At 41.4% G+C, this 26,221-nt stretch overlaps 2 protein-coding genes across 2 annotated transcripts in view; one reads left to right on the top strand and one right to left on the bottom strand.

Moving 5' to 3' along the window:
- TPT1 (tumor protein, translationally-controlled 1) overlaps positions 1 to 26,221 on the bottom strand; it is a 302,395-nt gene that overhangs the window by 150,839 nt on the left and 125,335 nt on the right. The window lies entirely within an intron of this gene.
- On the top strand, positions 96 to 22,833 carry GPALPP1 (GPALPP motifs containing 1). Its single transcript, XM_066622296.1, has 8 exons — positions 96 to 278; positions 1,317 to 1,449; positions 2,519 to 2,617; positions 12,434 to 12,533; positions 15,958 to 16,092; positions 16,244 to 16,408; positions 17,269 to 17,367; positions 21,610 to 22,833. Exons 1-8 carry the CDS (start codon positions 185 to 187, stop codon positions 21,826 to 21,828), a joined length of 1,044 nt encoding a protein of 347 aa, XP_066478393.1. The 5' UTR covers positions 96 to 184; the 3' UTR covers positions 21,829 to 22,833.

Consider the following 26,221-nt stretch of genomic DNA (forward strand, 5'->3'; position numbering starts at 1 on the left):
CAGCGCGAACAGCCTCCGGAAAGGGAAGCGCAAGTCCCGCCCTCCCCTTCGGTGACGCATTACAGTGGCGCCGGAAGCACTTCTGCGCGGGCCGACGAAGCCGTGCCCGTAGCAGGGAAGCGAGCCGTGGAACGCTCGGGCTGAGGGGGTAGCACTGCGCTTTCACGCGCACGCCTTGCGTGCCATGGCGTCAACAAGGGACTTGATCGGGCCTGCGTTGCCCCCGCACTTCGCTCGCTCCGCCCCCGAAGCGGACCCCGACGGCGACGCCTGCCAGGGTGAGGGGGTGGTGGTGATGATGATGATGATGATGTAGTTGGCCTGTGGAACTCCCTGCCACATGACGTGGTGAGGTCACTGCCCTGCCAACGAACGCAGGACGCCGTATCGTGTGGTTCATATTTGAGCCGCAACACAGTTGGTTAAATGCCAAGTCTGTAGTTAGTCGTGTGTTTAGTCTGCGGAACCCCCTGCCACAGGACGTGGTGACAGCACTTGGCCTGGATGCCTCTGAAAGGGGGCTGGAGAGAGTGGTGGAGGAAAGTCCATCAGAGGTTCCAGGTCACGACGGGTGTGCAGGCTCCTGGTCTTAGAGGGAGGCACCAGGAGGCAGGTGTTTTGTGGTCTTGTGTGCCCCCCCAGGCATCAGGTGGGCCACTCTGATGCAGGAGGCTGTACTAGATGGGCTGCTGGGCCTGATCCAGCCACGCTCTTCTTAGGATCCTGACTTGTAGCACCTCTTTTACTCCTGAGGCGAGATGGGTGAGTGGGTTATTTTTACCGCAAACCTTGCTACCAATCCCCAATTTCAAGTCATTCATGAACAAACGGAGAAGTGCTGATCCCAAGCCTGCTTCTTGGGGCACTCCGCTGCCAACCACTCTCCACTGTAAAAATTGCCCATTGACATCCACTCTGCTTCCTGGACCTCAACCAGCTCCTAATTCAGGAGAGGACCTGCCCTCTAATTCCCTGACTATGGAGTTTACTCAGGAGCCCCTGCTGAGGACTGTGTCAAACACCTTTTGAAAGTCTATATGTATAATTTCAACAGGTTTCACATCCATATTCCTGTTGACTTTTCAAAGAATTCTAAAAGCTTCGTGAAGCAAGACTTGTCCTTGTAGAAGCCTTGCTTTTTCTCCCTCAGCAAAGCTCATTCCTCTGTTTGTGCCCAGCTTGCTCGATATCTTCTGATCGTTCTGTTGACCCTAATAAACTGTTATGCTTCATTTACTATGCTAATTGGCTAAACAGAAATGAGAAAATTGTGCACGTGAAGTTCCGGTGATGCAAGTCTTTATTTGGGGCTACAGGGCCAGCGTTGCCTCCTGACTACAAAAGTAACTCAGAAAAATGTGCTTGTGACCAAGAACGCACCTCTCTGCATGCACCCAAAGAAATGGATTCAGATTCTGAAGATGACCAAGATTCAAGTCCAACATCCAGGTTAGTGGATTGACATGGACATATGAATCTGCCTTGCAGTTAATCAAAACATTGTTCTGCCCGACTGTCTTCTTAAACGGGCAGCAGCAGAGTTTGTATTCTTCAGTACTGCTTTCGGAGACACCAGCAGTTTAATTTAGGGCCTTCTGTATGTAACGTGTGCTCTGTCCCTGTGCTGTGGACCTTTGCTTCTTGCGCACCTGTAGGCAGTGGCATTGCTGGGGTGTGCAGGTTGCACCGGGTGATATGTATGGGCGGGGTATGACACTACTATTGGCCAAAAATTTTAAAATCTTAATATTTTCATGTTTTATATCAATCAATTTATAATTTCATGCAGAATGCAATGCAACAAATTGTGTTGAGATATCTCTATTCTATCAAAAGTTCCAACCAAAAAGCAAGCAGGAGTGGGGCAGTGCCCCCCTATGCCCACCACCTGGGTTGTTGCACTCCCGCTGCATGGGAGGAGTTCCATCATAGGGGTGATGTATTGACCTCCCCCGCCAGGTGATGTGAACTCTAGTGATGCCACTGCCTGTGGGTGCAGCACAGGCTTTGGGATCCTTTTGCTTGGTGCTTTGGTTGCTGATACACTATTTTTGAAATGGTCAGTAACCAAAAGGCACAGACTTTTTGTAATAGAGTTAAGCCCTTTTCTCCCCTCTCGAAGCTGGGGAGAATAAGAACTTGCCCCATAATCATACTGGACTTCAGAGTGCATCTAAAACACAGTGAGATGCTACAGGCAAGATCTCTCCCTTTCCCACAGGAGAGGGGCAGGTTTGGTGCCGAGCTCAACTTCTGACTGGCTATCAAGGCCAACCAATTTTTTTTGCCAGTGCTTATAAATTAGGTTTTGATACTCTTTGGTCCTATATAAGGTCTTTCACAGAGGTATCCTGCTTGTGTTGTCATATTTTTAATTGCTGTGAACAAAGAGCTTTGAGTATTGCTGTCATGGAGATAGGACACACACAGAGCATAAGATACAATTTCAGGTTTTTCTTTCAAATGTATGTAATTGTTATCCTTGGTAACTATTCATCTCCATCCTTGGTATTTGTAGAAAGCGAATAAGATATCAGGAAGATGATGATGATGATGATGGATTCTTTGGACCTGCTCTTCCTCCTGGCTTTAAAAAACAAGATGAATCTCCTGACAGGTAATTCAAATGGAGGTGTTGTTGGGTGCATCTTGTTTAGAACTGTTTGAATAAATTTTTAGACTGAGAGTGCTATCATAAACATTCAGTTGTTTTTAAATACATTGAACAGGAGGAGGGTTGCAAAGTGTTGCAGTATCTAAAAACTGACCAAAGTTGTGACAATGGCTTCCTTAGTAACTAGAATTACAAGCTACCTCTCCGAATTTATTGTATACCTATACACAAGTAAAAAAGGAAGTCACTTCCCGCCTGAAGATCTATTAATGCAAGAATATCAAGTTCTGGAAGTGCCAGTTCACTTCTGAATTTTAACTGTTCCAAATCTGCAGTACTGGACCGCGAATGCCTGGATTAAGAGTGAGCCACGTATCCCCTTTGCAAGGTGCCAACATGCAACTCTCACCATGACTCCTCACAAACATTTGGTGGTTGCTTCCTTCTCCCAAAGTTCTGTGGTGGATCTGTGGGTATCACAGGATTGCATTGTGTGTCACATCAAGGGGGAGGTAGCTCTACAGGCTCACCCAATCCAGCAGCTTCTCAGTCTCCTTTATAAAAGCAAGCTAGTGTTCCTAACTATGCAGCAGGGAAGCACTGTTCCTATTGCCATGCTGTTGTATGGCAGGAGTCCCCAAGGACTAGGGAGCCCATCTACTCTGAAAGAAGAGAAATCGGAGGGAGCTGGCCAACAGCATCACCTGAGTTCTAGCAGACTAGGTGCAGACTCATGTAACTTTTTAAATACACCCAGTTTTTTCATACCGAATCAAACCCTGCTCTTCTAACAGTGGAGACTTAGCCCCAGGCAGAAATAAACCATAATGTTGTGCACGTAACCAGCTTGGATTTTCTTTTCCTAGAAAAAAGATCTTCTTGACAGTTGGAAGAGTTAGTCTATACCAGGAGTGGGCAAATATTTTGACAGCAAGGCCACATTATTTCTCTGATACTGTGTCAGGGACCAGGAAAAAAAGGATTAATTTACATTTCAAATTTGAATACATTTATATAAATTTACATGAATGAATATATTAGAGATGAGATTTAATGAATTTTACTGAGCTTATTTATAATGCACATGAGAACTATAATACACGCATGTAGAACCACATGCAGCAGCATTGAAGGAAGTGCTACCAGCCTCAACTTTGGTCTCATTAAACTCAAAATCTATAAAAGGCCTTGCTCTAATTCGACCTGAAGCTCATGTCTGGCTGTCATGACCAGAAGTAGTGGGCTGGAACAGGCTCCAACAATCTCCAATAGGCCAGAGTCTCATTGGAGACCGGGGGTTCCCTATGGGTCAAATTGGGAGTCCCTGAGGGCTGCAGGTGGCCCAGGGGCTGGGGTTTTCCCACCTCTGTTCTATAATAGAGGGCCCCATATACTAGCAGAACCTGACATGAGTGTGACTCAGTGCTTATGCTGCATGCTGTGGTGGGGAGGCAGTCACAAAGTTCTCCTCAAGGTATGGGAACATTTGTTCCCTTACCTCGGGGCTGCATTGCAGCTGCACCAGTGCTAAAAAGTTGGATTGGGCCCTCAATCTGCTAAGAATTATGAGGGTTTTCATCCTTTCATTGTGAGAAGACAGGCATGGTTCCCACTTACCGTATTTTTCGCTCCATAAGACGCACCTGACCACAAGACGCACCTAGTTTTTAGAGGAGGAAAACAAGGAAAAAATATTCTGAACCAAATAGTGTAATAAAATATTTAATAAACTATAACAGAATAACATTTGAACCATGTAAAGTGAACAGCAGTCAACAGTGGCATTAAGAACCATTATCACTGTCATTAACAAATGGAGAGACTTAAAGGTTTGAGCACTCTAGTTTTCTGGAAACCCCAAGAACTCATAATCACTAGAGTCAGAATTTATGAAGCTCACAAAAGCAGGTGCACACAAATAGGGGATCACATTATCTTTCTGCTACAATGATGTTCTGCCAAATTCCAGACCACTGGGCCTCATGCCCGCTTAAGGCTGATCAGTCCCCCTTGTGCAACTCACCAGTGCAGCAAGCAAAAGTGAGTCCAGTTCCAGTCCACAGATGCCAAGTAAATCAGTCCCATCAATCAGAGTTGCCAAATCAGAGTCCAGAACCAATAAGCCAAATTACAGTCCAAGGTCAGGTTCCAGGTAAGTCCAGTCACAATCCACAGTCAGATTCCAAATTCAATAAACCCAGTCAGTCTCCTCTCCAACCTGCACTCCTTCAAAATCCACAAACCCTTTCTGCCTCTGGTACTCCTTATATCCCTGAGGGCCCTATTGCCTTCCAGTGGCTGCAGCTGTGCAGCACACTCTGCTGGATGCCCAGGCCTTACCCTTAAAGGGGCCACTGCTGACACCACATCTACCTCCACCAGATCTTCCTGGATTCCAATACAAGGGGGGGGGGGAAGCAGATCTCTATACAGACCAGTGCAAAAACAGGGGAAAGGTGTGGGGAAGGAAGATCTCTGTATAGACATCACAGCAAGACCAGTGCAAAACCCCTTGCACACAGAACCGTCAGGTGCTCACTCCCTGGGCACCCTGGACTCACTCCCTAGGCTCCCCCCTGGGCTCACAAGCCTGCCAGGGGCTCACTCCTAGGGATGCGTGGACAGGAGAGAAGCCTGCGACTGACTCATTTCACCTGGAGATCGACTGGTAGCTCTCAATCGACATAATGAGCACCCCTGCTCTAGGGGCTTGCTCAGCAAGACTGCCACCCCACCCACGCTTTCCTGGGAGTGAGCCCCAGTGACTCTGAGACTTACTTCTGAGTAGACAGGAGGGCTTGCTCAGCAAGACTGCCATCCCACCCACACTTTACTGGGAAGGTGAGCAGAGCAGAGCGGGCAGGGGGCGGGGCCAGGGGTGGGGTGTTTTGGGTTTTTTTTTTTGGTGCAGTATTCGCTCCATAAGACGCACACACTTTTCCCCCCACTTTTTTGGGGGGAAAAAGTGCGTCTTATGGAGCGAAAAATACGGTACATGTTATATTGCTCAGAAAATTGCTGTTAGACTCCAGCATATTGGTCCTAGCTTGTGGGGAGGCAAAAACAGCATCATCACAAAAATATCAGTATTAAAGGTGCTTATGAAAGATACTTATTTGCTAATGATGACTGAAGCAGAAGAGTTGCATGAATATATGAAAAAGAAGAGACAGGAATTGATCCAGGCCCAAAGCTCCTTCTCTTTGTTGAGATCAAGCTTGTAGGAAAATGTTTTTAGTTGTAATCAGATGGGTTTTATACTTACACAATGTTTCTTTCTGTTGGAACTGATACAGAAAGTGAACCTAGTGAAGAGGACAGAACAGAACCAAACACACCCACCCACATGCAAAAACAACACTGAAACTTTTTTCTTTTCTTGTGACAATAGCAGCACCTCCTAAAGGAAGAAATGCATCTTGTCCTTGCATTGGAGAGTTCAGTTTGTAACCTGGGACTTGCTTGTCCTCAGTGCACAGAAATTAGAATAATCTGATACCATACATATTTTTTAGGAATGATTTGGAAAATATTCAAACACCTTGTATTAAAATATTTTATTATTTAAAATAATTTTTTATTATGTTAAAATATATTTTGTTATTATGTTAAAGTAAAACATTCCATAATCACTTTTTTTTTCCAATTTTTCCAGTTTTTTGGAAAAAACAAAACTAAAAAAAGGTTTTTTCTGAAATTTTCCAGTTTTTTTTCTGGACCTTCACATCTCTACTTGAGATACAAGGGTTCAATTAATGCAGTTTGCTTCAAGATGGGTGACATGCAGTGTAGAATAATGTGCAACAGGTTGTTTTCCTGTTGGTAACAGTAGGCTGGTTTGGATGATACTTTTCTGCCCAATGTGGCCTCAGGCAATAATGGATGTGTGGGCTCGCATGACATGCAAATCCTGGCTCCTCTCCTCCCTTTCCAGTTAGTTTTTCTAATTGCATGGGAGGACAATTTGCAGCACGAGTGTTCACGTTCATTTTCACATGTGGCTGGTTTGGGCAGTAGCTTGTCCACCAGGCCAGAGCTGCAGCTTGATGCATGAGGCTGATAAAGATGCTGCTGCAGCCTGCTTTGAGTCCCACCTGGGGTAATGATCATCCATAGTTGCATCTGGGGGTCAGTGCAGTGTGTTCTGCAGGTAATGCAAGCTTAAGGGCAGACAACGTTCACTAACCATTTGGAGCCCTTACCCTTGCTTTGGTTGGGATTCAGTCAGGTCTGAGACAGAATAGTCTTGTGTATCAAGTGGCAACAAGTGTTCTGAACAGTATGATGAAACTGCTGTATGTCATCCATATATACAGAAGTTTATCAAGGGGGCAGCCATGCTTGGGACTAGTCGCTTTCATGAAGGTTCCTTCTCTAAGACTTCAGTCTTTTACCAGAGAATCATTTGAAGCTATCAGGTCTATCCCACTCAAGGAGCTAAACCTCAGACTTCTCTTTTGAAGACAGTGACATCAATCCAAAGTACTGACAAAGCTTCCAGCTCAAAGGAATAAACAAAGGAACTCTGTGTTTTTTACAAGAAAATTGAGTGGTGTTGTGGGCTGCCAAAGTGGATTGGCTAAATGAGAGCCTTCTGGTCTGTCCTAGTAAGGAGGAGTGACGTTGTTTGGATATCGGGAGAGCATCCCTCAAGTGTTCCTGAAGAATTTCTTAGTTGGACAATCCTTCTATGTTCTTCAGCCATTCTTCCTTCAGAAAGCAAGAAAGTACCCAAGCGCTTTCAGAGAAAGTAAACCGCAAGTCATTTAGAGTTGGGAGCAGCCATCCTATGCCCCTTAGCCTCAGTAGCTCTCTGGAGCATGTGTGTAGTTGGTGACTTAGACATGCATTTGATTAAACATTGTTACATTAACTTTTATCTCAGCAGAAGCTCCTTTTCATAGCTTGATATTGCCACAGATTCACAGAAACTGCAACAGGGTGGGACTGACTTTGGTTTTGTGTGGAGTACTTTTTTTTTTGTTAGAGCCCTCATAGTCTATCAATACATTTTTGACTAAAAAACAATAGTACACAGTATATTAAGCTCTCAACAGCTAGGGTATAACTGATCTGTGCTAAGTGATTCTGAGTACGCACTCTTGCTGTATCAGACCAAGGTCCCCCAGTGCAGCATTCTTTTGCAAAGTCTCCAGAGCCAGCAGGCTCTAGACCAGCGGTTCCCATAGTTTCTGGGGCTGCAACACTCTTGGAACCTGAAGTGAGTGACAGTGACATGAAATATATCACATGATGACATCACTGGCCACTTGCTTCTCCAGCCTCTATAAAGCAGTAAGAGGGTCTGGATGGGCGGGCGGGCAGACAGGCTTTTTGTAGTTTGCGGTTTTTGCATGCTGCCGCATCACTTGTCGCTCCTTGGAGGGTCACACCACTGCAGTCTCCCTGCCAGAGCAGCAGGCAGCTTGCAATGCACTCGATAGTCCATCAGAAATTGGCCAGTGCTACATAATCTTTTTTCTGTGGTCATCTTGTTTACAGGTTGAGTGGCAAACTTGGTGTATATTTACTAGTCTTACAGCAAAATTCTGTTCCATTCAGGAGAAATGAAGGCCTGAGCTTGGTGTGTGATATTTTGTATAGGAAATCTTCAGTATAAAGCTTTGTAGGGATATCCCACCTTCAGCTATGGACTCAATCATTTTTTATTAATTTCTTCTGTGTATGATTTTCTCAACTTTAATTCAGAATTGCATCTACTGTATGTAGGAAAGTCAGCATCTGCTGTAGTAAATGACCCAAAACTAAGAAGAAGCTGCTTATACAAATTATATTAAGGTTAATTTCACCTGCCCTGTTTCTTTGGCAACCTAACTCAGACAGCATTACTCTCCTAAGAATAAAAAGGCCTGGTTAAATACTAATTCCTCTTCAATAAGGTACAATTGTTCAAATACTTGCACATCTCATTCTGTGAAATCTGAGATTATTCTGTCCTCATGTACAAGTACTCTTTAGATTCCGACATTTGTATTTTCCCAAAGCAATATCATCATAAGTATATGTTCACAAAGAAGAGAGTGTCCTTTTCATCCTGGGAAAGAGAAGGCTGATATCTTCTAGTACTGGTACTCTAAAAACAATACACACCATGCTGGAATTTATAAAATGAGTACTATTGTATTACGTTTGCTAAATAAATGAATAAGCTCTGTATACCAAATCTGTCCTACATTTCCCCACTCAAGTAATTCAAGTGTTCAACTCAGCCATTTCTCTCTCTAAAATACTTAGTAAACCTGGATTTATACTCAGTAGGAAGAATGCTAATTTCACATTCTCAAGTCCTATTTAGCTTCAGGGTTAGATACTTTGCTATTTCCTCTAAATTTAAATAATTTCTGCCCAACTTTGCATATGCGCAACAGGGATCAAATGGGTTAAGCAGGATCTGGACAAGCTTACTGAAGGTGCAAAATTCTTCTTCCAAGAGGGTATTCCTCATTCCATTATTGGCAATTCATGTTGCTCTCCCCAATGCCTATCTTGCAGTAGCCTATTACTGAAGTGATTGGTCCATGTCCTTTCTGCCTGGTAAAAGTGCTGCTGTGAGGGGTTCTGGTCTCTTTGAGTGTATTTTGAGCAGTCCGATCACAGTTGATTCACCATAGAAGATATGCGTTGTGTAAATGAAGTCACAGCCATCCACTCTGTTGTTGCCTATCTTACCAATGTACTTATTTCAAGTAGGGTACTTCATTGATTCCTGCTGGTACACGTTACCTCTTATATCTGTTGCAGCCACTCAGGATTATTATTATTATTATTTATTAACTGCAGCTCTGAGTATGCAGCCTCAAAGATCCTCAAGTCAACCAGTATGTTGCTATTTTTAAAAAATTGTTCACTTTCTGTCTTTTTTGCAGTAGGTGAATATTGTGAGAGGTTGTCTATACTTTTGTCAAGGATTTTTAAAATGAAACAATTTGTACTTAATTTAAAAAACAAGTGGTAACATCTACAAATCTCCAATTTTTTATTGGTATCTCTTGGCAACATGAGTCTTGGATGAAAACTGCTAAGATACAAACTATTATACTGTTTAGAGACTAATTATAACCATTATTGTTACATTAATTATATAATTTTAATTTTATAATTTTGCCCTTTATTCTTTTTCATAAAGACTCTCTTTCTTTCAAATTCCTGGCCTTACTATTTCTTCTTTGTTTCCATTTTATCTCCCTTATCTGCCATGTCTCAGCCGACAACTCTTGCCTCCCAAGGGTTTTCCACTATTGCCAGTCAGCTACAAGATTGTAAAGTATTTGCCAAACAATAAAGTAACAGTGAACAATCCTATTTTTTTAAATTGTGCTACCTTTTGATCCCATCAGGGTAGGTAGCTTGCAACCAACCCCCATATCTAAAAACATTTTAAAACAATTCAGACAATCAGAACCAAAAACACAACACAACATGACCTAATGAAAACAACTAGAAGAGTAAAGCAAATCACTCCAACACACTCTGGAAAAGACCAAAAACCCATGAGATGTTTAAAAACAGGCAGTTGTTGAGGCAAGCTGGGCTTCTTAGGGGAGGGAGTACACAGCTGAGGTACTGAGAATAATCTGTACTGCTCTCTAACCACCAGATGATGACTCTCTTAACAGTAATGGAGTGTGAAGCACAGCATCTGATGAATGCAGAGTGTTGACTCTGTGTAAATCCAATTCCAGAACCACTACACAATTTTGAATATTCAACCCAAATATACATATTAAAAGCATTCAATAAATTAAACAGCCATGCTAAATAAAAGATATTTGAAATCAACTCATAGATTGTTCCATCACAGCATTGACTTGTAAGAGCTATCTCATAGTTGTGGCACCCAGTGTTCCCTACCCTCCTGGGTGTAAAGAAAAGAACAGTGTGTTAATAGCTGTTGGTGATAGGTTCTAGAGTTACTCTTGTCTACTCAGTCTACAGATAACTCCTCATATTTTATTACCAGATTGTGGTCCCCATCTGGTAGAGAATTGTACAATTGTATTTGACGAACCATGGAAAGAAAAAGAACTTGTATTTAGAAATTGTTTATATTTTGCAAACAGACTATGGTGGTAAAAGGATGAAAAAACTGTGTTTCTCTTTCAGCAGCTAGAGGGAAGTGATGCTTTATAAAGCAGCAGATGCTTTTTATTTTATCCAGAATAGCTGCTGTTACAGAGAGCCAGGCTTCTTATTCTGGAACAATAGCAACCCCATGTGTGTTTGCCAGGTCAATAGAAAAAGTGACTTCAGGACTGTGGGTTATTTTTTTCTTATTCCTGCTCTGGAAATGAATATCTTTTAGAAACCTTGAGTTGTTAATTCTTATTGGGAAGACTGGGAATATTAATATTCTTTGAATGCAAAATAGCAATTATATATATATGAAAGGGGTTGTTATAAGGAATATAAATCTAAGAGACTGAATAGTTTTTTAAAAAAAACTCTGAATAGAGATGCTAAAATACTACCTTGGTGATACCTTATTGAGGCATTTCTGCCCAACATTGCATATATGCAACAGGGATCAAATATGTACACCTGTGGGCTGGGTATAAATGGGTTAATTCCACCTCAGGTCCCCCTCACAGCTTTTTAATAATAATAAATTTGGGAACAAGAAAAATGGAACTATCAAAAATATTAAGGAACTTTTGTTTTACTTGCCCTAAGTTGATGGAATGGATTTGGTTATACGTTTTTAAATGAGTGTATAACCACAAAACGATTTCTCTCTAGAGTTTCTGTTCAGCCAGTGCAGGAAGATTCTCTCTTGTTAGTGCACATAACTCCATTTTATACAGAGAAATCTGTGTAATTATGGAGGAGGGCATTTTAGTGGGAATGAAACTGACTTGTAGATAAAGTGGACGTACAAGTCTCTAAACAAAACAAAATGATCTGATTTCTCATAACAGAAATGTATTCTGTGAAGGAATTATTTTATAAACCCAAATCATCAGATTTTAAAAATCCCAGTAAGGTTGTACAAGATGCTTCCATGAGAGGAAATTCTGGATATTTTGTAGGTAATGTTTGATCTGCCTCAGTGCAGGGAGACGGATAACATACAAGATCACATAATTTTCTTCTTGGTCATTGACTTCATTACCCTCTTGTGTCACGTTTTCTCCAATATTGACAGGTTGGTGACCCATTACGTTACCTCCAAGATCACTTTGTGGATTCCAGCTGACCCATTATTTTCCTTGATCTTTTATAGATAATATGTCTGAGGCTATTTTAGAGGAATGGTAGCTTCCCTCAAAACAAACACCTGCTCAGAGCCTGTCTTCAATGTGGCAGACATATGCATCCGGTTAATGCTGTGGCAGGTCATCTCAGAATGAGGTCCAAAGATGCCAGGACAGTATCCACATTTCAGTCTGAGCTGGTAAAGCCCAATCCGTATCTACAAAAATCTTGAAAACAGGTTGACAGCTGATTCTTATGTAGGGTGTGGTTTGTGGGATCTATCTGGTAAAAGAGAGAGAGAATGACCGATGACACAAGTGGGAAAAATTGGGAGCCTGGATAGGCAGGTGGGTTGAAAAGGTATGCATAGGTAGGCAGAACTGAGGCATGGAGCTTTGATGGATTATAACTATTTGCAGGTGTGGGGGTATGAGCCGTCACCACTACAACTGAACTCCAACTTGTTAATTTATAAGCATTCAAGAAAAAATTGCTTCTGGGAGTGTTAGGCAAATGTATTTGCAACTTACAACATCAAACTGTTGCTGCTTGTTTTCAAGTTGATTTTTTTCTAACTAGAATATAATGTATTTCTTTCTCCTTGAGGCCTATTATAGGCCCTGCTTTACCACCTGGCTTTAAGAAACAGTCAGAAGATGCTGAAGAAAACACAGTACCTTCTGTGTCATCTCAATTCACAATCCAGGTGTGTATTAAAAAAAAAAAAAGCAAACTAATGTGAAAAGTCAGGGAGTCATTTCTTATTTGTGGAGCATATTTGGATCAGAGAAAACATACTGAAGCCTCAAGCTAAGGCTCTTCCTGCAGTAGTCTGAGTGTGTAGTAATTGTAGAGCAGCTCCCAAGATTCCAGTCTGATTTGAAGAGCTCTGGCTGGTGATTGCTGCATTATTAATCATCACATCAGTTGTTTATACAAGACTTGAGACACAAAATCACTGCTAAAAATATAGCTTTTGTTGGAGCACCTGACTGTAGACATCTTGCAAACTTTCAGATGCCACAATTGCTTATTACACAATTGCTTATTCTTGGTACACTGTCAGGAATCATATGGCATATTTTAAAATATACAGGAAACAAATTAGCAAGCAAGGTATTGGGTTAATTTCAATTGCATTCAGGCTTCATAGCAGCCTTTTAAGAAAGAAAATGATTGAAGTAGAACGGTGTTTTTCAACGTTTTCCTCCACTGTACCACTTCACATGGTCCATCTATTCTAAGTACCTCCAGAAGTAACTGGTGATTACAGTTACTTCTGGGTTGGGAGGCCAGATGTAACATGACAGACACCAGTAAGAAGCTCAGGGTGGACAGGAAGGCTTTTTTGAGTGTAGAAAAACATGCTTTGGAGCTCTGCCTGCCGAGCCTCCTTCAGCTGTTTGCTGCCAGGTGGCAGGGATCCAGGGATCCCATGAGTACCACCAGTCACCACCTCAAGTAACACTGGTTATACCCATACCACTGGTTGAGAAACACTGTAGTAGAACAAAATACTTTTAGGAATAAGTGGGGTCACTACAAAATGTGTTCAGTGCCCAGTTGAGGATAGGAAGCTATTCTCTGAAATTTCAGGCTTCTGCTATGTCTATGGGCAGCCACAGAGTGCTTTCCTCTGTCTTTTGTATGTTTGCTTCCTTTCTGTGCTCTGAAGTAGGTCCTTGCTTGGCATCCAGAAACCTAAAATAAAAATTTTACAAAAGGAAAGTAAATTGAAATTTATTTGGAGCAATGGTGCACTGTTGTACCAGTATACCATAAAAACAATTTTATTTGGCATATAAGGAATGGGGGATGCTTGTATCCAAATGTGCCAATTAACAAAGTGTTCACCATCGGGGCTTCCTCTACTCCTTTCTTACTTACAAAAATTCCTCCATTTTCTTTTATTTAATTGGTTTGTAACCTGCCTTTCTCCCTGGAGGGCACCCAAGGCGGTTAACAGCGATTAAAATACATAGAATATACATTAAAAAACTATAAAATATAAATAAAATGTTGCTCCTCTGTCCTTGTTTCTTCCTTCACAAGGGCCCTCTAGGAACAGAGATGTTCCACTTCCTCCCTTGCAAGGAGGCCCTTGTGTGTCAGGAAGCAGAGTGTCTCCATTCCTCGAGGATCCCATGCAGAAAAGAAGGAGCGCGGAGAGGCACTGTGGAGGGAGCTTTGTCAGGGAAATGAGGAAGGGAAGAGGAGGGCAGGCAGGTGACTTTGTTAACCAGCAGACTTGGTTGACTGGCATCTCCACATACCTGAAGCGCCAGGCAAAGATTAATTAACCAAGTCCCAGATAACATGGCTTCTGCGGCATTATGGTACTGGCCGAGATACTCATGCATATTAATGACACATAGTTTGGTGTATAAATTGGCCTTCTGTTCAGAAAATTGGGCCCGTATCCACAGTTTCAAGCATCTGTGGAGGAGGGGTCCAGAATGGAACCCTCGCAGATAAGGGGGCTTGCCTGTATATGTCTTATTTTGTAACTGGAACAGTTTGAGTTTATAGATCTTAGGAAGTGGCATCTGATAGTACCTTGGAACAACCATTTTCTACCTTTACACTGACTTTTTCTATCTGCTTTTATGTTCAATAGAAATATTTAAGATCTGAATAAAAGATGTGAAAAGTTCCAGTTGTTGTATAGAAAATAGTTTTACTTTGCTAAATAAAAAAGTAACATTCAATTTTAAATACAGAACTGATTTAAAAACTGATCAGTATTTGAATAGATACATTCAGTACTGGATTCCTTGAATGCATTCTGTTCTGATAAAAAAAAATGAATGTCAATGCTATCTGACTTCTTCTGGTGATTTCACTTCTCTGCTACATAAATTATTTTCTTTTGTGGAATTTCAGTTTAGAAAGTATTTGAATCATTAGCATCTATCTACTCATTGGTGTAAATTCCACATTCTGTGTTTAGTGTAATAAGCATATTATCACCTGTGACAGTGAAAACTTCCAAGCATCCCTTTGTTTTGCAAACTGCTTCCTTACCTATTTCATTCTATTAGCATTCTCTTCAACACTCCAGTGTTTACACCTAAAGAATCATGTTTTTCCCTTTTTGCACAGACAGACTTTGGTAACTGTGGTTCATTATACCACAAGAATTGCCAACCATCGTCTGTTTGACTTCAGCATATACACACATCCATTTTATGTTTTACAGCGCAGGTACATGTTACAGCTTGAGAAGACAATCATGTATTGCAGTGGTTCTCACACTTTTAGTGTTGGGACCCACTTTTTAGAATGAGAACCTTTCAGGAGCCACCAGAAGTGATATCAAGGCTGCTATCCTACTCACGCTTACCCAGGAGTGACTAATTGTTAAAAGCATAGACATTGTAGCCTGTTAAAAGTACAGATCTGCAACATTTCCCCAAATGCAGTCACATACCAGCCTAATATATTAAAAATAATATATTGAGATGAATGGGACCTACCTGAAATTGGCTCGCGACCCACCTAGTTGGTCCCGACCCACAGTTTGAGAAACACTGATGTACTGTATTTATAAAATATTGGAAAGAAAAATGACTATACAATACTAGGTGTATGTGGGGATCAGCTAAGGTTGCAATCCTATAACAGTTACCAGAGAGAACGGAACTTCTGAGTAAACATGCATTTTATGGTGCTATAAGATTGAACTATGAATTGGTAATCTTCTCTCTGCTGCTAACTCATGAGGGGGTCTGTGGAAAACCACTAAGGGCCATATCCTATCCAAATTTCCAGCACTGATGTAGCTCTGCCAGTGGGGCATGTGCTGCATTTTGCTGTGGGGAAACAGTCACAGAGGCCTCCTCAAGGTGAGGGAATGTTTATTCGCTTATCTCTGGGCTGCACTGAGGCTGCATTGGCGCTGGAAATTAGGATGGAACTGGGCCCTAAAGCTCTTCCTCGCCGCCGCCCCCCGCTTTTGCTGTGAGGATAATATAGTACTGACCTAACTTGCACTGCATTATCAGAAGGATTATGTGAAGTGCTTTGAATATTCTCAAGTGCAATTTAAATGCTAAGTAATATTATCTCAACTAGCATGTTTGCTGATTAGGTTGATGGCATATGTTTTTTGATCTCGTGTTGTGAGAGAGGCTACGGATAGTAGTGAAGAGGAGGAAATCATAATTGGCCCAATACCTTCCAAGGGTCCAGTTGAATCCAGCATAAGTGCAGAGATTGAACATCGATCTCGGAGGATGAAAGCGAAACTTCTTGGTGAAGATGATGTAAGTTTAAATCATTGTTTGAGTTTATTTTTAAATGCCTTGCTAGTTTTTTGAGTGCATTTTTATTAAGCTCATTTGTATTTTCCTGCAAATGTTGGTTCTAGCATATCAAGAAAAGATGGATTTTTCTAATTTTATTTCATGTTTAAAGGATGGATCCAAATCAATCAAAAGAGAAACTTGGATGACAGAACTTCCACCAGAACTAAAAGGTTTTGGACTTGGCCCACGAACATTCAAAAGAAGAACTGATGACAAATCAGGAGATAGATCCATTTGGACCGACACACCAGCTGACAGAGAAAAGAAAGCCAAAGTGAGCCTTAATCCATTCACACATGCCCATACATATATCATCAGTTAGATACCCATTGTTGGCATTTGAGAAAAAACAGGTCCAAAGATGACCCAGTGAAAACTTAATTCATTATGTTCTCAAATTGAATGAGCCAAAGGAGGATTGGAAAGCAAATTGAAACTTACACTGGATCACTTAGAACGTGTTTCATGGAATAAGTTGTTGCCTACAAAAGCTCATGTCACAAGGCATTCATGGTTCCATATTGCATTCAGTGTAAGCATGGGAGCTACTTGTCCATCCTGGGGCACCCATGCAACTTTAGATCAAAGTTTTGTCTGTTGAGTCTGATCTTGCACAGCAGAGCATATGACTGGGGTCTGGGCTTGCAGCGCTGACCTTGCTGCCCAGGTGCAGGCATCAGTGACTGTTAGTATTGCAACTTCAGGTCAAGGGGAGCCAAGCCAAGAACTTTTAGGGTAGGAAGGTGTTTGGGTTGAATTCTCAAACTTACAACATTTAAGACGAGTTTGAATAAAGTTAGTTTGTCTTGCGTCTTAGACCTTGCTTTGCATGAATGCCACAGTAGTCATTGTGGAATATTCTAGTCATAGGCTCAGACTGTAACACAGCTGCTTTTATAGAATAAGTCAAAAATAATGCTGATGCCTGTAAGTAAAGATTAACCAATCTGCACTTGTGCTGTCAACATCGCTGTATAGAGTATGACCAGTTATCTTCTGCCATGAAAAATGGAACTATCTGTTCTCTGATGTGCACACTTAATTCAATTCAATATTGTGACTTGCTCCCTTCTGATTTTAAATATAAATTTCTTTTTGTGCAAGTTAAGCAATCATTTTTTTCCTATTCATCAGGAAATGCAAGATGCAAAGAAGTCGATCAGTAAGGGTGATACAGAAATTCTGCTGTCAGAGAGAGACAAGAGACTGGCTGAGCAGGTGTCCTCATATAATGTATGTATTGCCTCACATTAATTCCCACCCCCTTTTCTCTGTATCAGTATTGATTTTTGGTACCCAAACCCATTGTCTTGAAATCATGATTATGCCCTTAAAAGGTTTTCCAAAGCAGTTAAAATTTGGGGGGAATTTTTCTCCTTCCTTGTACTCAGTGGAAGACCTTTCATCCTTTTGGCAAAGACTTTTTGTATATTTCAGATAGAGCTGGCCTCGTTTGGGCTGCATTTGCAGCACCACAGTTGTGAATTCTGTAGTTCTCACGCCCCCTGTCCTGGTGACAAAACCAAGGATAACTTCTTTAGATTGCCCAACGAGAAAAGTGGCAATGAAATAAACTAGCTCACGCTTTTACCCTTCTGAACAAAGGGCCAGGAAGACATCAGAGACACTACACTGGGAACTAGTTGCACCTGCTCATTGGCTCTATCAGCTGAACTGAGCATGACTAGTGGAAGGCTCAGGGATAGGCTAGGTTCCCCCTCCCTCAATACTAGCCAATGCAAAAAGCGGAAACCCAGTCCCTTAACACTCCATAAAAAGGCACAATTTGTTTAAATGGTGGCACACTTTGTTCTAGCAAGTGCAAGGCTATCACTCAAACTGTTGCACCCCTTCAGTGTAGCAGTTGTACATGGATCTTCAATGCGCATATGTGACTCTTAGTGCAGGAATCGCTAAGATTTGATTTTGGATTTCTTTTACTTTGTCTCTAAGTTTAAAAGCCTATCTTGTCCTCTATCAATTTTTTCTATCTTTGCAACAAGAATTTTAAACTATTATCTCCTGCTGTTCAATAAACAACTTTTGGCTAAATGCTGTAAGGGCTTGGAGTGGAAATGTCTGAGTAGAAGACTGGTCTGTTGGTGCCTCTAGCAACATGCTTCAGTGCTGAGGGATGCCTAGGTTGATGGTATCCCTCATGGAGGACTTATAGCTTGAAAGGGAGCCATAATACCTCTCTAGAGGCACAAATCTACTCCCTTTTCTTGGGGTCAGGCTCATATATAGCAACGACAGCCAGGAAGTTGCATTGACATGCCTCAGGCTTCCCTTGAGAAACTCAAGAATGCATGGAAAGCATGACACATGGAGTTCATGTCTGGCTTCCTACCACTATATGATGGTCAGCAACCAGACCATCAGCACAGTCCTTTATACAATGTTTATTTAAATTCCTTTCATGGCAGAACTCTTATTACTGGACCTGAATCCCAGAATGGACTTGTACTTGTGTCATTGTGCAACTGTATAACACAACCCTGGTAGTTTGATAAAGCCTTTTCATTGCATGGAAGAAGTACTTTATTTGAGGTACAGTGCAATCCTATCTTTTGCTGGAACAGGCAGGCCAGGAGGCCTGTGCAGCACAAAATAGGGTTCCAAAGTGGCATAGCAGAAGGTGAGGGGAAATGTGGACTTCAAGAGGAGGTGCAAGTACGAGGAAAGCAGAGCAACTTGAAGCCACTCAGCGCTGCTCAGGAGTGGGGGTTCAGATCCGGCATAACTGCCAGGACCCAGCACCGCTCCCCACCCGCCTGCCCCCGGGACTGCCCTCTGCCCGCTCTCCCCTTGCCCTGGAGCACTTCCCTGGAATGGGGGGAGGGGGGGCCAAGAGAGTGTTACTGTGGGCTTCTTTTGGATTTGTAATGCTGAATTTGTCTGTAGTATTTTTTTTAAATATATAAAAAGTTTTTTTTTTTCTTTTAATGGTTTTCCCTTAAATTTAAGGAGTTCCAAAGAATTTAAGGAGTTTCCCCTTAAATTAAAGATTCTGAGATAAATTAAAGGAGTTCTAATGAATTTAAGGAGTTTCCCCTTAAATTAAAGGTTCGGAAATATCAACTTGGCTTACTCTCCAAGCCTCTTGACATGCTAACCAGCCATCAATCTGTCCCCTCATACTCGCATGACCGACCACCCACCCATAGCTGTGAAATTCAATTCCATCACAACGCAGCAGCAGTAGTATATGCTTTTTCCAAATCAATAGCAGTTCCATCAAACTGCAGGAAGTTTACTGTTAACTCAGACTTTATCTAGATATGAACACATGACATTTATCTGGAGGGGCAATTTGGCCCCTGCACTGGAGTAGCCCACCCCCAATCATGTTTCTTGGCCAGTGCTCTAAGGCCGAATCCCAGCAGCATAAGAAGGGACAGAAGCCATGCAGGACCTGACAGTGTGGCTTCTGAAGATCCCAGTGAGCATCTCCATTGCTAATGAGATAGAGATGCTACAGCTGGGTATTTGGGGACTGGGGGGACAGGGAAAGATGGAGAGAGCAAGCACAGGGAGCAGCAGGTTTTAAAAGACCACTGAATCATGATGAGGTCAGCCATGGCTCAAAGCAGAGGGCCGAAACGGGTAAACTCCCTCCCGTTTATGAGCAGGGAAGCTGTCATATAAGAAGAGCTTTGCTGCATCAAGCCAAGGGTTCATCTAGTCCAGCTTCCTGTCTCACAGTGGCCCACCAGATGCTCAGGAACACATTGTCAATTAGATGTATCCTGTTGCCACTCCCTTGCATCTGACATTCAGCAGTAGACTACTTCTAAAACCCAGAGGTTACTTATAGTCATCATGACTTGTAACCTGTGATGAACTTTTTCTCCATATATCTGTCCAATTCCCTTTTAAAGGCATCTAGGCCAGGTGTCATCACGACATTCTGTGGCAAGGAGTTCCAAAGAATAATTACTCTCTGGGTAAAGGAATATTTTCTTTTGCTTTTCTAGTTCTCTCACCACTCAGTTCTAGTGGATGTTCTGGTGTTGTGTGAGAGGGAGAAGAACTTCCTTCTATTCATTCCATCCCGCACAAGTCCAGGAACACTAAAGGGGCTGACTTTGTGGGGGATGAACATAACTCCCTTCTCACACCACCTCTGAAAATCATATGTAAATGATATGTAAATATCTTGCTTTGTTTCCCACACCATGGTAAGGTACAGCTCTGTCCTACCTGTGACTTCCAATACAGGGGTTCTTAAACTCCCCTGCACAACACACCTATTTACCTACCTCCTTGTCCAGCAGCAGGCCTCCACAGACTTTTGGAAGCAATTGGAAATCACTGTCATGAACCTGGAAATAAACCAGAAGTGATTTTCTGGCTGCTTCTGAAGGCCTGTGGAGGCCCAATGTGGCCTCCAATTGTGTTGGGAGGGCTCCGGTTTGGAGCCAGCTGGACACAAGGGCAGATGGCCCAACCTAGGACCCACCAGACATTGGGTTGTGACCCACCAAATGGGTCTCAATCTGCAGTTTGGGAAACCCTCTTCTAATTTTTAAGCCTGGTCTTACCACGTGCACACATCGTTATAGATTCTTATTGAAAACTAAAGAATTTACTTTTTCTGGTGCAGAGATGTATACAGAGTATAGGTTTGGGCCAGCAAGGTGTTTATTTTAATTTCTTGTTCAAGACATCTTTTTACAAGATGAAGAATGCCAGGCAGGTTTTTTCTAAAACGGGAGTCCTGTAGCACTTTTATAACTGACAGCTTTTTTGAGACATGTGTTCTCATGAGTTCTCGCATGACTTTGTTTGTCAGACACAGTTTTCCCAAGTTATAGTAAAAAAAAACCTCTCTCCCTACAAGGTTCAGAAAAGGCAATACTCTGGGCTTAATTTTTTTTTTCAGGATTGATTCGATTTTCTTTTTGCAGCTATAGTCCTTCATTGAGGGTTCTCAGAATACTGCAAAAAGCTCTATTAAAATTTTGAATAAAGGTCACTTCTTAAAAAGGAGACAAGAAAACTCTATATTCCTTACTTCCAACTGTTCCTGATGACAGACTTCAACTCCTGAAGATATTCTCCTAATACTGCAATCTTGTGTATGCATCCCTGGGAGTGAGCTTCTGTGCATAAGTAAAGGCTGTAAAACATATTGACATTTGCTAGGCAAAGGTTTTTCTGTCAGCTGTAAAGCACCCGTTGCATTGCTATTATTTTACTTCTTTTCTTTTTCTAAGGACTTACTTGGAGCTAGAAGCTCCATCAAAGAAACTGAGAAAAATATCTACCCTGCAAGATTCCTCTTTAATTTTTAGACTGAACTCCCTACTAGCTCTGATTAGCAAAAATAAGATCATTGGTTCTAACCCCTCCCTGCCAAGCTTCTTTAGAATGACTTGGTTGCCTTTCTGCATCTATAGTATTTGTGCTAGAGATCTGAGCAATTTTTTTGAACATTTCACCTTTGAGCTGTCATATTCTTTCTTTTTCTAGGAATGTCAGAGGTCTGAATCTCTTATGGATATACATCACAAAAAACTAAAGAGCAAAGCCAACCAAGAGAAGAATAAGCCCCAGGAGAGGAGGCCATTTGACCGTGACCAGGATCTCCATGTCCATCAATTTGATGAAGCCCAAAAGAAAGCTCTCATAAAACGATCTAGAGACTTGAACACCAGATTTTCCCATAGCAAATGCAACATGTTTCTGTAACATACTTGTGTAACTGTACTGAAATATATGTTAAATGCTATTAAACAACAAGTAGTGGTAAATTATAAAACAACTTCTTTCTAAATACAACACATATATGAAAAAATCCAGTTCCTTTAGCTCTGAGGTTCAAAATCTGGGTTTGGGTCTCTTGCATGTAGTAGTATAGTCAGCCTTAATGAAATAACAAAAATCTGCAAAAACAGAAAAAAAAGGTTCAATTCCCTTGAAACATTACTGAGATTAATAAACCTGTAAGAAATGTGCAAGCACGTTACTGTAGGCACTCTCCTAAACAGGAGGATGAATGTCCAGAGAAAGCATATTATCTTTCTATACCAAGATATTCTTTGACTTGAGTGTCTGCATTTTACAGCAAGCATCTTGTTTCTCAAGAAACGGAGACACGTTTTGCTCCCATACTTTTAACAGTCAGGTGGAAGGAGATATTTTGTAGCTCTCTCATCACTGCAGTCCTCTGGTAGCAGAAGCTGCATTTCTTAACCCTCTCCCTGATAAAAATGTGCAGGACTCTTCTTTGGATTTGGTATTGGCAAACTGCAGGGATTAGGATGTCATGAAGCTGAATTTCTGCGTTACATTGTCCTCTTTAAAACATATGTAATAGACAAAGGATTGTTTAGTCTTCTGCTTATGCTAAGGCAGCTATATGCTTGAGAGAATGGGGGAAAAAAACCTTGTATTGCAGAGCAAGTTCAATAATGGTGTAAAGCAGTGCAACTGATGCTATAGCTTGTTAAATCAACCAGTTTAATCAAGGGCAGACTTGAATTTGATGAACTTAAAACAAATTAAAGTGGATTACATGCACAGTCCAGTAATAGTTTTCAGTAAGATACTAATAATGATGACCATACAACTACATGCAGTGGGGGCAGAGTCCGCACTCCTCAATTTCCAGAAAAATTGTATATGAATATGAAACAAATATTTCTGTGACTTATGTAGTGGATAAATAAAATAGTGCTACTATGACTCTCAAAATTGATTTCAAAACATGAATTCATCTTGTGAATGAGATGAAGAGATTTGACAAGTATGCATCCATGTAGGCTTAACAAAGCCAGCACTGTCGTTATCTGCCACGATGAGACAATGAAGAACCTAGACTGCCTCCCCTGAAAAAGAAACCCCAAACAATACAAAAATGGAAATTCTGGGTCAGAGGTCAGCTTTATTTCTTAAATGAGTCTCTTTTTTCTCCCCACTCTCCTTTTACAAACACACAATATGAGGTCAGTGTGGGCTAATATCTCTTACTTCCAACAAAGGAATAGCAGGTTCCTAAGACACTGCATAAGCCAGTAAAATGAGAAAGTAAATCCAGTGTAGGGAAAAGTCAAGTAAGAACAACCCAAATCAGGATACTGATGTGGACTAAAGACTGTCTCATTCATTCTTTTCTGCTGCTTCTTCTGCTTGGAATTTCCTCTCAACACTTGTTGGGTGCTTCCTTGCTTACTCCAACTGCCTGCTTCAAACCTGCCTTTTTCATGAAATATTTGGTAAAATGCCTTTGTCCTCTTCCCTCCTGTAACTGTGCTCAAGTCCCTGCAACTAAGAGCTCAATCCTATTCTTTTTCCGTCCACCAATGCAGCGGTGTAATGCTGCTTTGGGGGGGGGGGGGGGAAGGCAGTTGCTAAAGTCTCTCTGGGTTAGGAAACAATCGTTCTCTTACCTGGACATAAGTCTCTGCAACGTGTGTGTGTGTGTGGGGGGGGTGTACATAGACCAATGCTAGCTTAAATGGTGCAGGTCCATGTGGACCCAAGCTGTGGGTTTGGGTCTGGGGTTAGGATATGGTGGCTGCCCAACCCCTTCCTGTCCAGTTTTGCATGATTTTGCATTATGTGTCCAGTCCTTGGGCTCAAGTGTTCCCCTCACATATGGTAATTCTTTCCTGGTCTGAGGCGAACCATAGTCTGCTGTTTCTTCTGAACAAGCATTATGTATCTAATTCATCATCGGTGAATGGCTCATATACGGTGTTTAGTTGGCTCTACCAGTAAGCCAACTAAAGTAGCCACCCAAGATTTAGGCTTCATTTCAGGCTGACTCACTTAGCTTTTACAATATTTTTACAGGAGGCACAATTTCTTTTTTCTTCCTTGGGCGTCCTTCATCCGTGGATGATTTCTTTTCTGTCTCCATGGTAACATGTATTTTCTGTGATCCAAGTTAGATGAAATCCAGATTTGGTGATTTTTAAAAATGAAACAATTAACTACAGATTTAAAGTTAAGACAAGTTAAATGTCAAAAGCCAAGAAATGCAGAACTGAATATTGTAATTGCCTTCTTCCAGGGCTAGAACAGTAACCTTAATTCTCTAGCACAATTCAAAGCTGTGAACAGAACACAGGTCTCTACAGATAGTCCATTGATTAATTAGATATATACAGCAGCAACTCACCAAGATTTCAATTTGAAATATTTCCCAAATCTACTAGGTTAAATTCTTATAACCAGAGATACTTGGACTTGGTCCTGGGACTTTCTGCATGCAAAACATGTATTGATCTATCCCTGAGCTATAATCCCTACCAAAGTATCACAAAATAATATGGACACAGGGCTTGTGACAGTCATATCTATAGCGATCTATATCCACAATATTAATATTAATAGTATTAATTTTCAACAAAATGTAGTTCACAAAGCTGTTTACATAGCACAATCAATCAATTGAAGTAATGAGTTTGCATCGTCGTTGGCTGTTAACAGATTTTGTCTGTGGAAATTGCATTACTATATTCAATTGTTTCTTCCTTATTAAATATATAAGCAAATATCACCTCTGTAAAGAGTGTTGAAGCATTGACTGGGATTTTAGTGGGTCTCAAAAGGAAACAAAACAATCAAGGCTGCCAAAACTTGGTGTCAAGCAGCATGAAACGGGCACATCGTCTCCCTAGCAACCATTGGAGAGAGAAAAAAATCTGTTGGGAACAAAAGGCATCTGGAGAGCTATTAATGCATCAGACTGCATGGGTCAGATGCTGTTTGTTTCTCTAGCAAGCAATTAAAAATCACAGAGATGTCTGTTATTTCATCCTCAGAAATCAGCATGAAAGCAGAGAACAATAGGAACAAGTGGAGTTGCCTGTGGGTAGACACGGTAAAAGTAATATTTTAAGCTTCATACTTTGAAGTTTGTATTGGGTTTACATGCCCACAGAAAATCTGCTTCAAGGCTGTCTGACATGAAAGCCAACACAAAAAGCCCTTTTCAAAGATTGGACAACGCTCTGAGGCCCATGTGAACCCAAAGTGCTTTTGTGTGCACACCAAGAGATGGTGGCCAAATTTTCTTTCTGGCGATAGGTCCTTGGGCCTCATCAGGTTCTACTTTGGAGAGTCCTTGACCTTCAAGGGTGGGGACATGGGGGTTGCCACTGGAAAGGGGAGCTAAAATGACCACTGTGTGTAGCATGGATGAAGAAAGCTATGTACGAGCAGAGATTGTTATGCGTCCAAGAATACTGTATAACTTTCAATCATTTAGGGCACAATCCTAACCAGGTCTACTCAGAAGTAAGTACTATTGTGTTCAGTGGGACTTACTCCCAGGAAAGTGAGATTAGGATTGCAGCCTTAATCATGTATATTGGCAATATCATCATCATATCTTTCTCTGCCCCCCCCACATTAAGTATTATCATATATAATAACATATAGTATGAACATATAGTATAATATATGTATAATAACATATAGTAACATATAGTATAACATAACATAATAACATTAAGTATTATAAAGTATTAGGTATTATCATTTGAAAGCTATAAAAAGGTTGGTTAGGATGCTAGTTTTAATAACTGAGAACATGAATTGTAGTTCTTGTGCAACATGGAGCTGTTTACAAAAGGAACTGGGATATAAATCACAATGTGCTTTTTATTCCACCCCATCTTAAGACACACTAATGCTGCTTCCTGAACAATACAAGACTCCCTTACTATTTTAACTTGCTGCTGTAAGAAAATCCAGCGTTTACCTCTTTTCTAAGTGAGGTGAAACTAAGTGAGGAGTTTTTACAAGATTGGGGAGCTTATATAAATTGTTGTGGAGGAAACTTTCAAATGCATCCGATTTTGGCCTTTGTCAAGCTGCCAAGGATTTGATAGCCTGGTGATTTCCGTCCTGTGTGTAAATAACCAGGCCAGTTCCTGCTGACATAGAGCATAATTTTGAGAGCTAAACCAGCGAATGCTTGAATAGCTGTCAACAAGAGTTTATCAGCAGTTCAGGCAGTGGGTGGTGAAAGTTTTGGGTTGTTTTTTTTTTGTACCTATGGCATTAATTATTAATCATCCAAAATGGATAACGAGGAACTGTTTTCTACACGGTTTTTTGTTTGTTTGTTTTT

This window comes from Tiliqua scincoides, chromosome 3 (assembly GCF_035046505.1).
Source record: "Tiliqua scincoides isolate rTilSci1 chromosome 3, rTilSci1.hap2, whole genome shotgun sequence".
NCBI classification, from domain to species: domain Eukaryota; kingdom Metazoa; phylum Chordata; class Lepidosauria; order Squamata; family Scincidae; genus Tiliqua; species Tiliqua scincoides.

What these genes read in the sequence shown, in the direction of transcription:
- GPALPP1 (XM_066622296.1), top strand. Translation starts at nt 185, where the DNA reads ATGGCGTCAACAAGGGACTTGATCGGGCCTGCGTTGCCCCCGCACTTC. An exon ending in GATTCAAGTCCAACATCCAG is followed by an intron (nt 1,450 to 2,518) that starts GTTAGTGGATTG and finishes TGGTATTTGTAG; the next exon opens with AAAGCGAATAAGATATCAGG. An exon ending in CATCTCAATTCACAATCCAG is followed by an intron (nt 12,534 to 15,957) that starts GTGTGTATTAAA and finishes GTTGTGAGAGAG; the next exon opens with GCTACGGATAGTAGTGAAGA.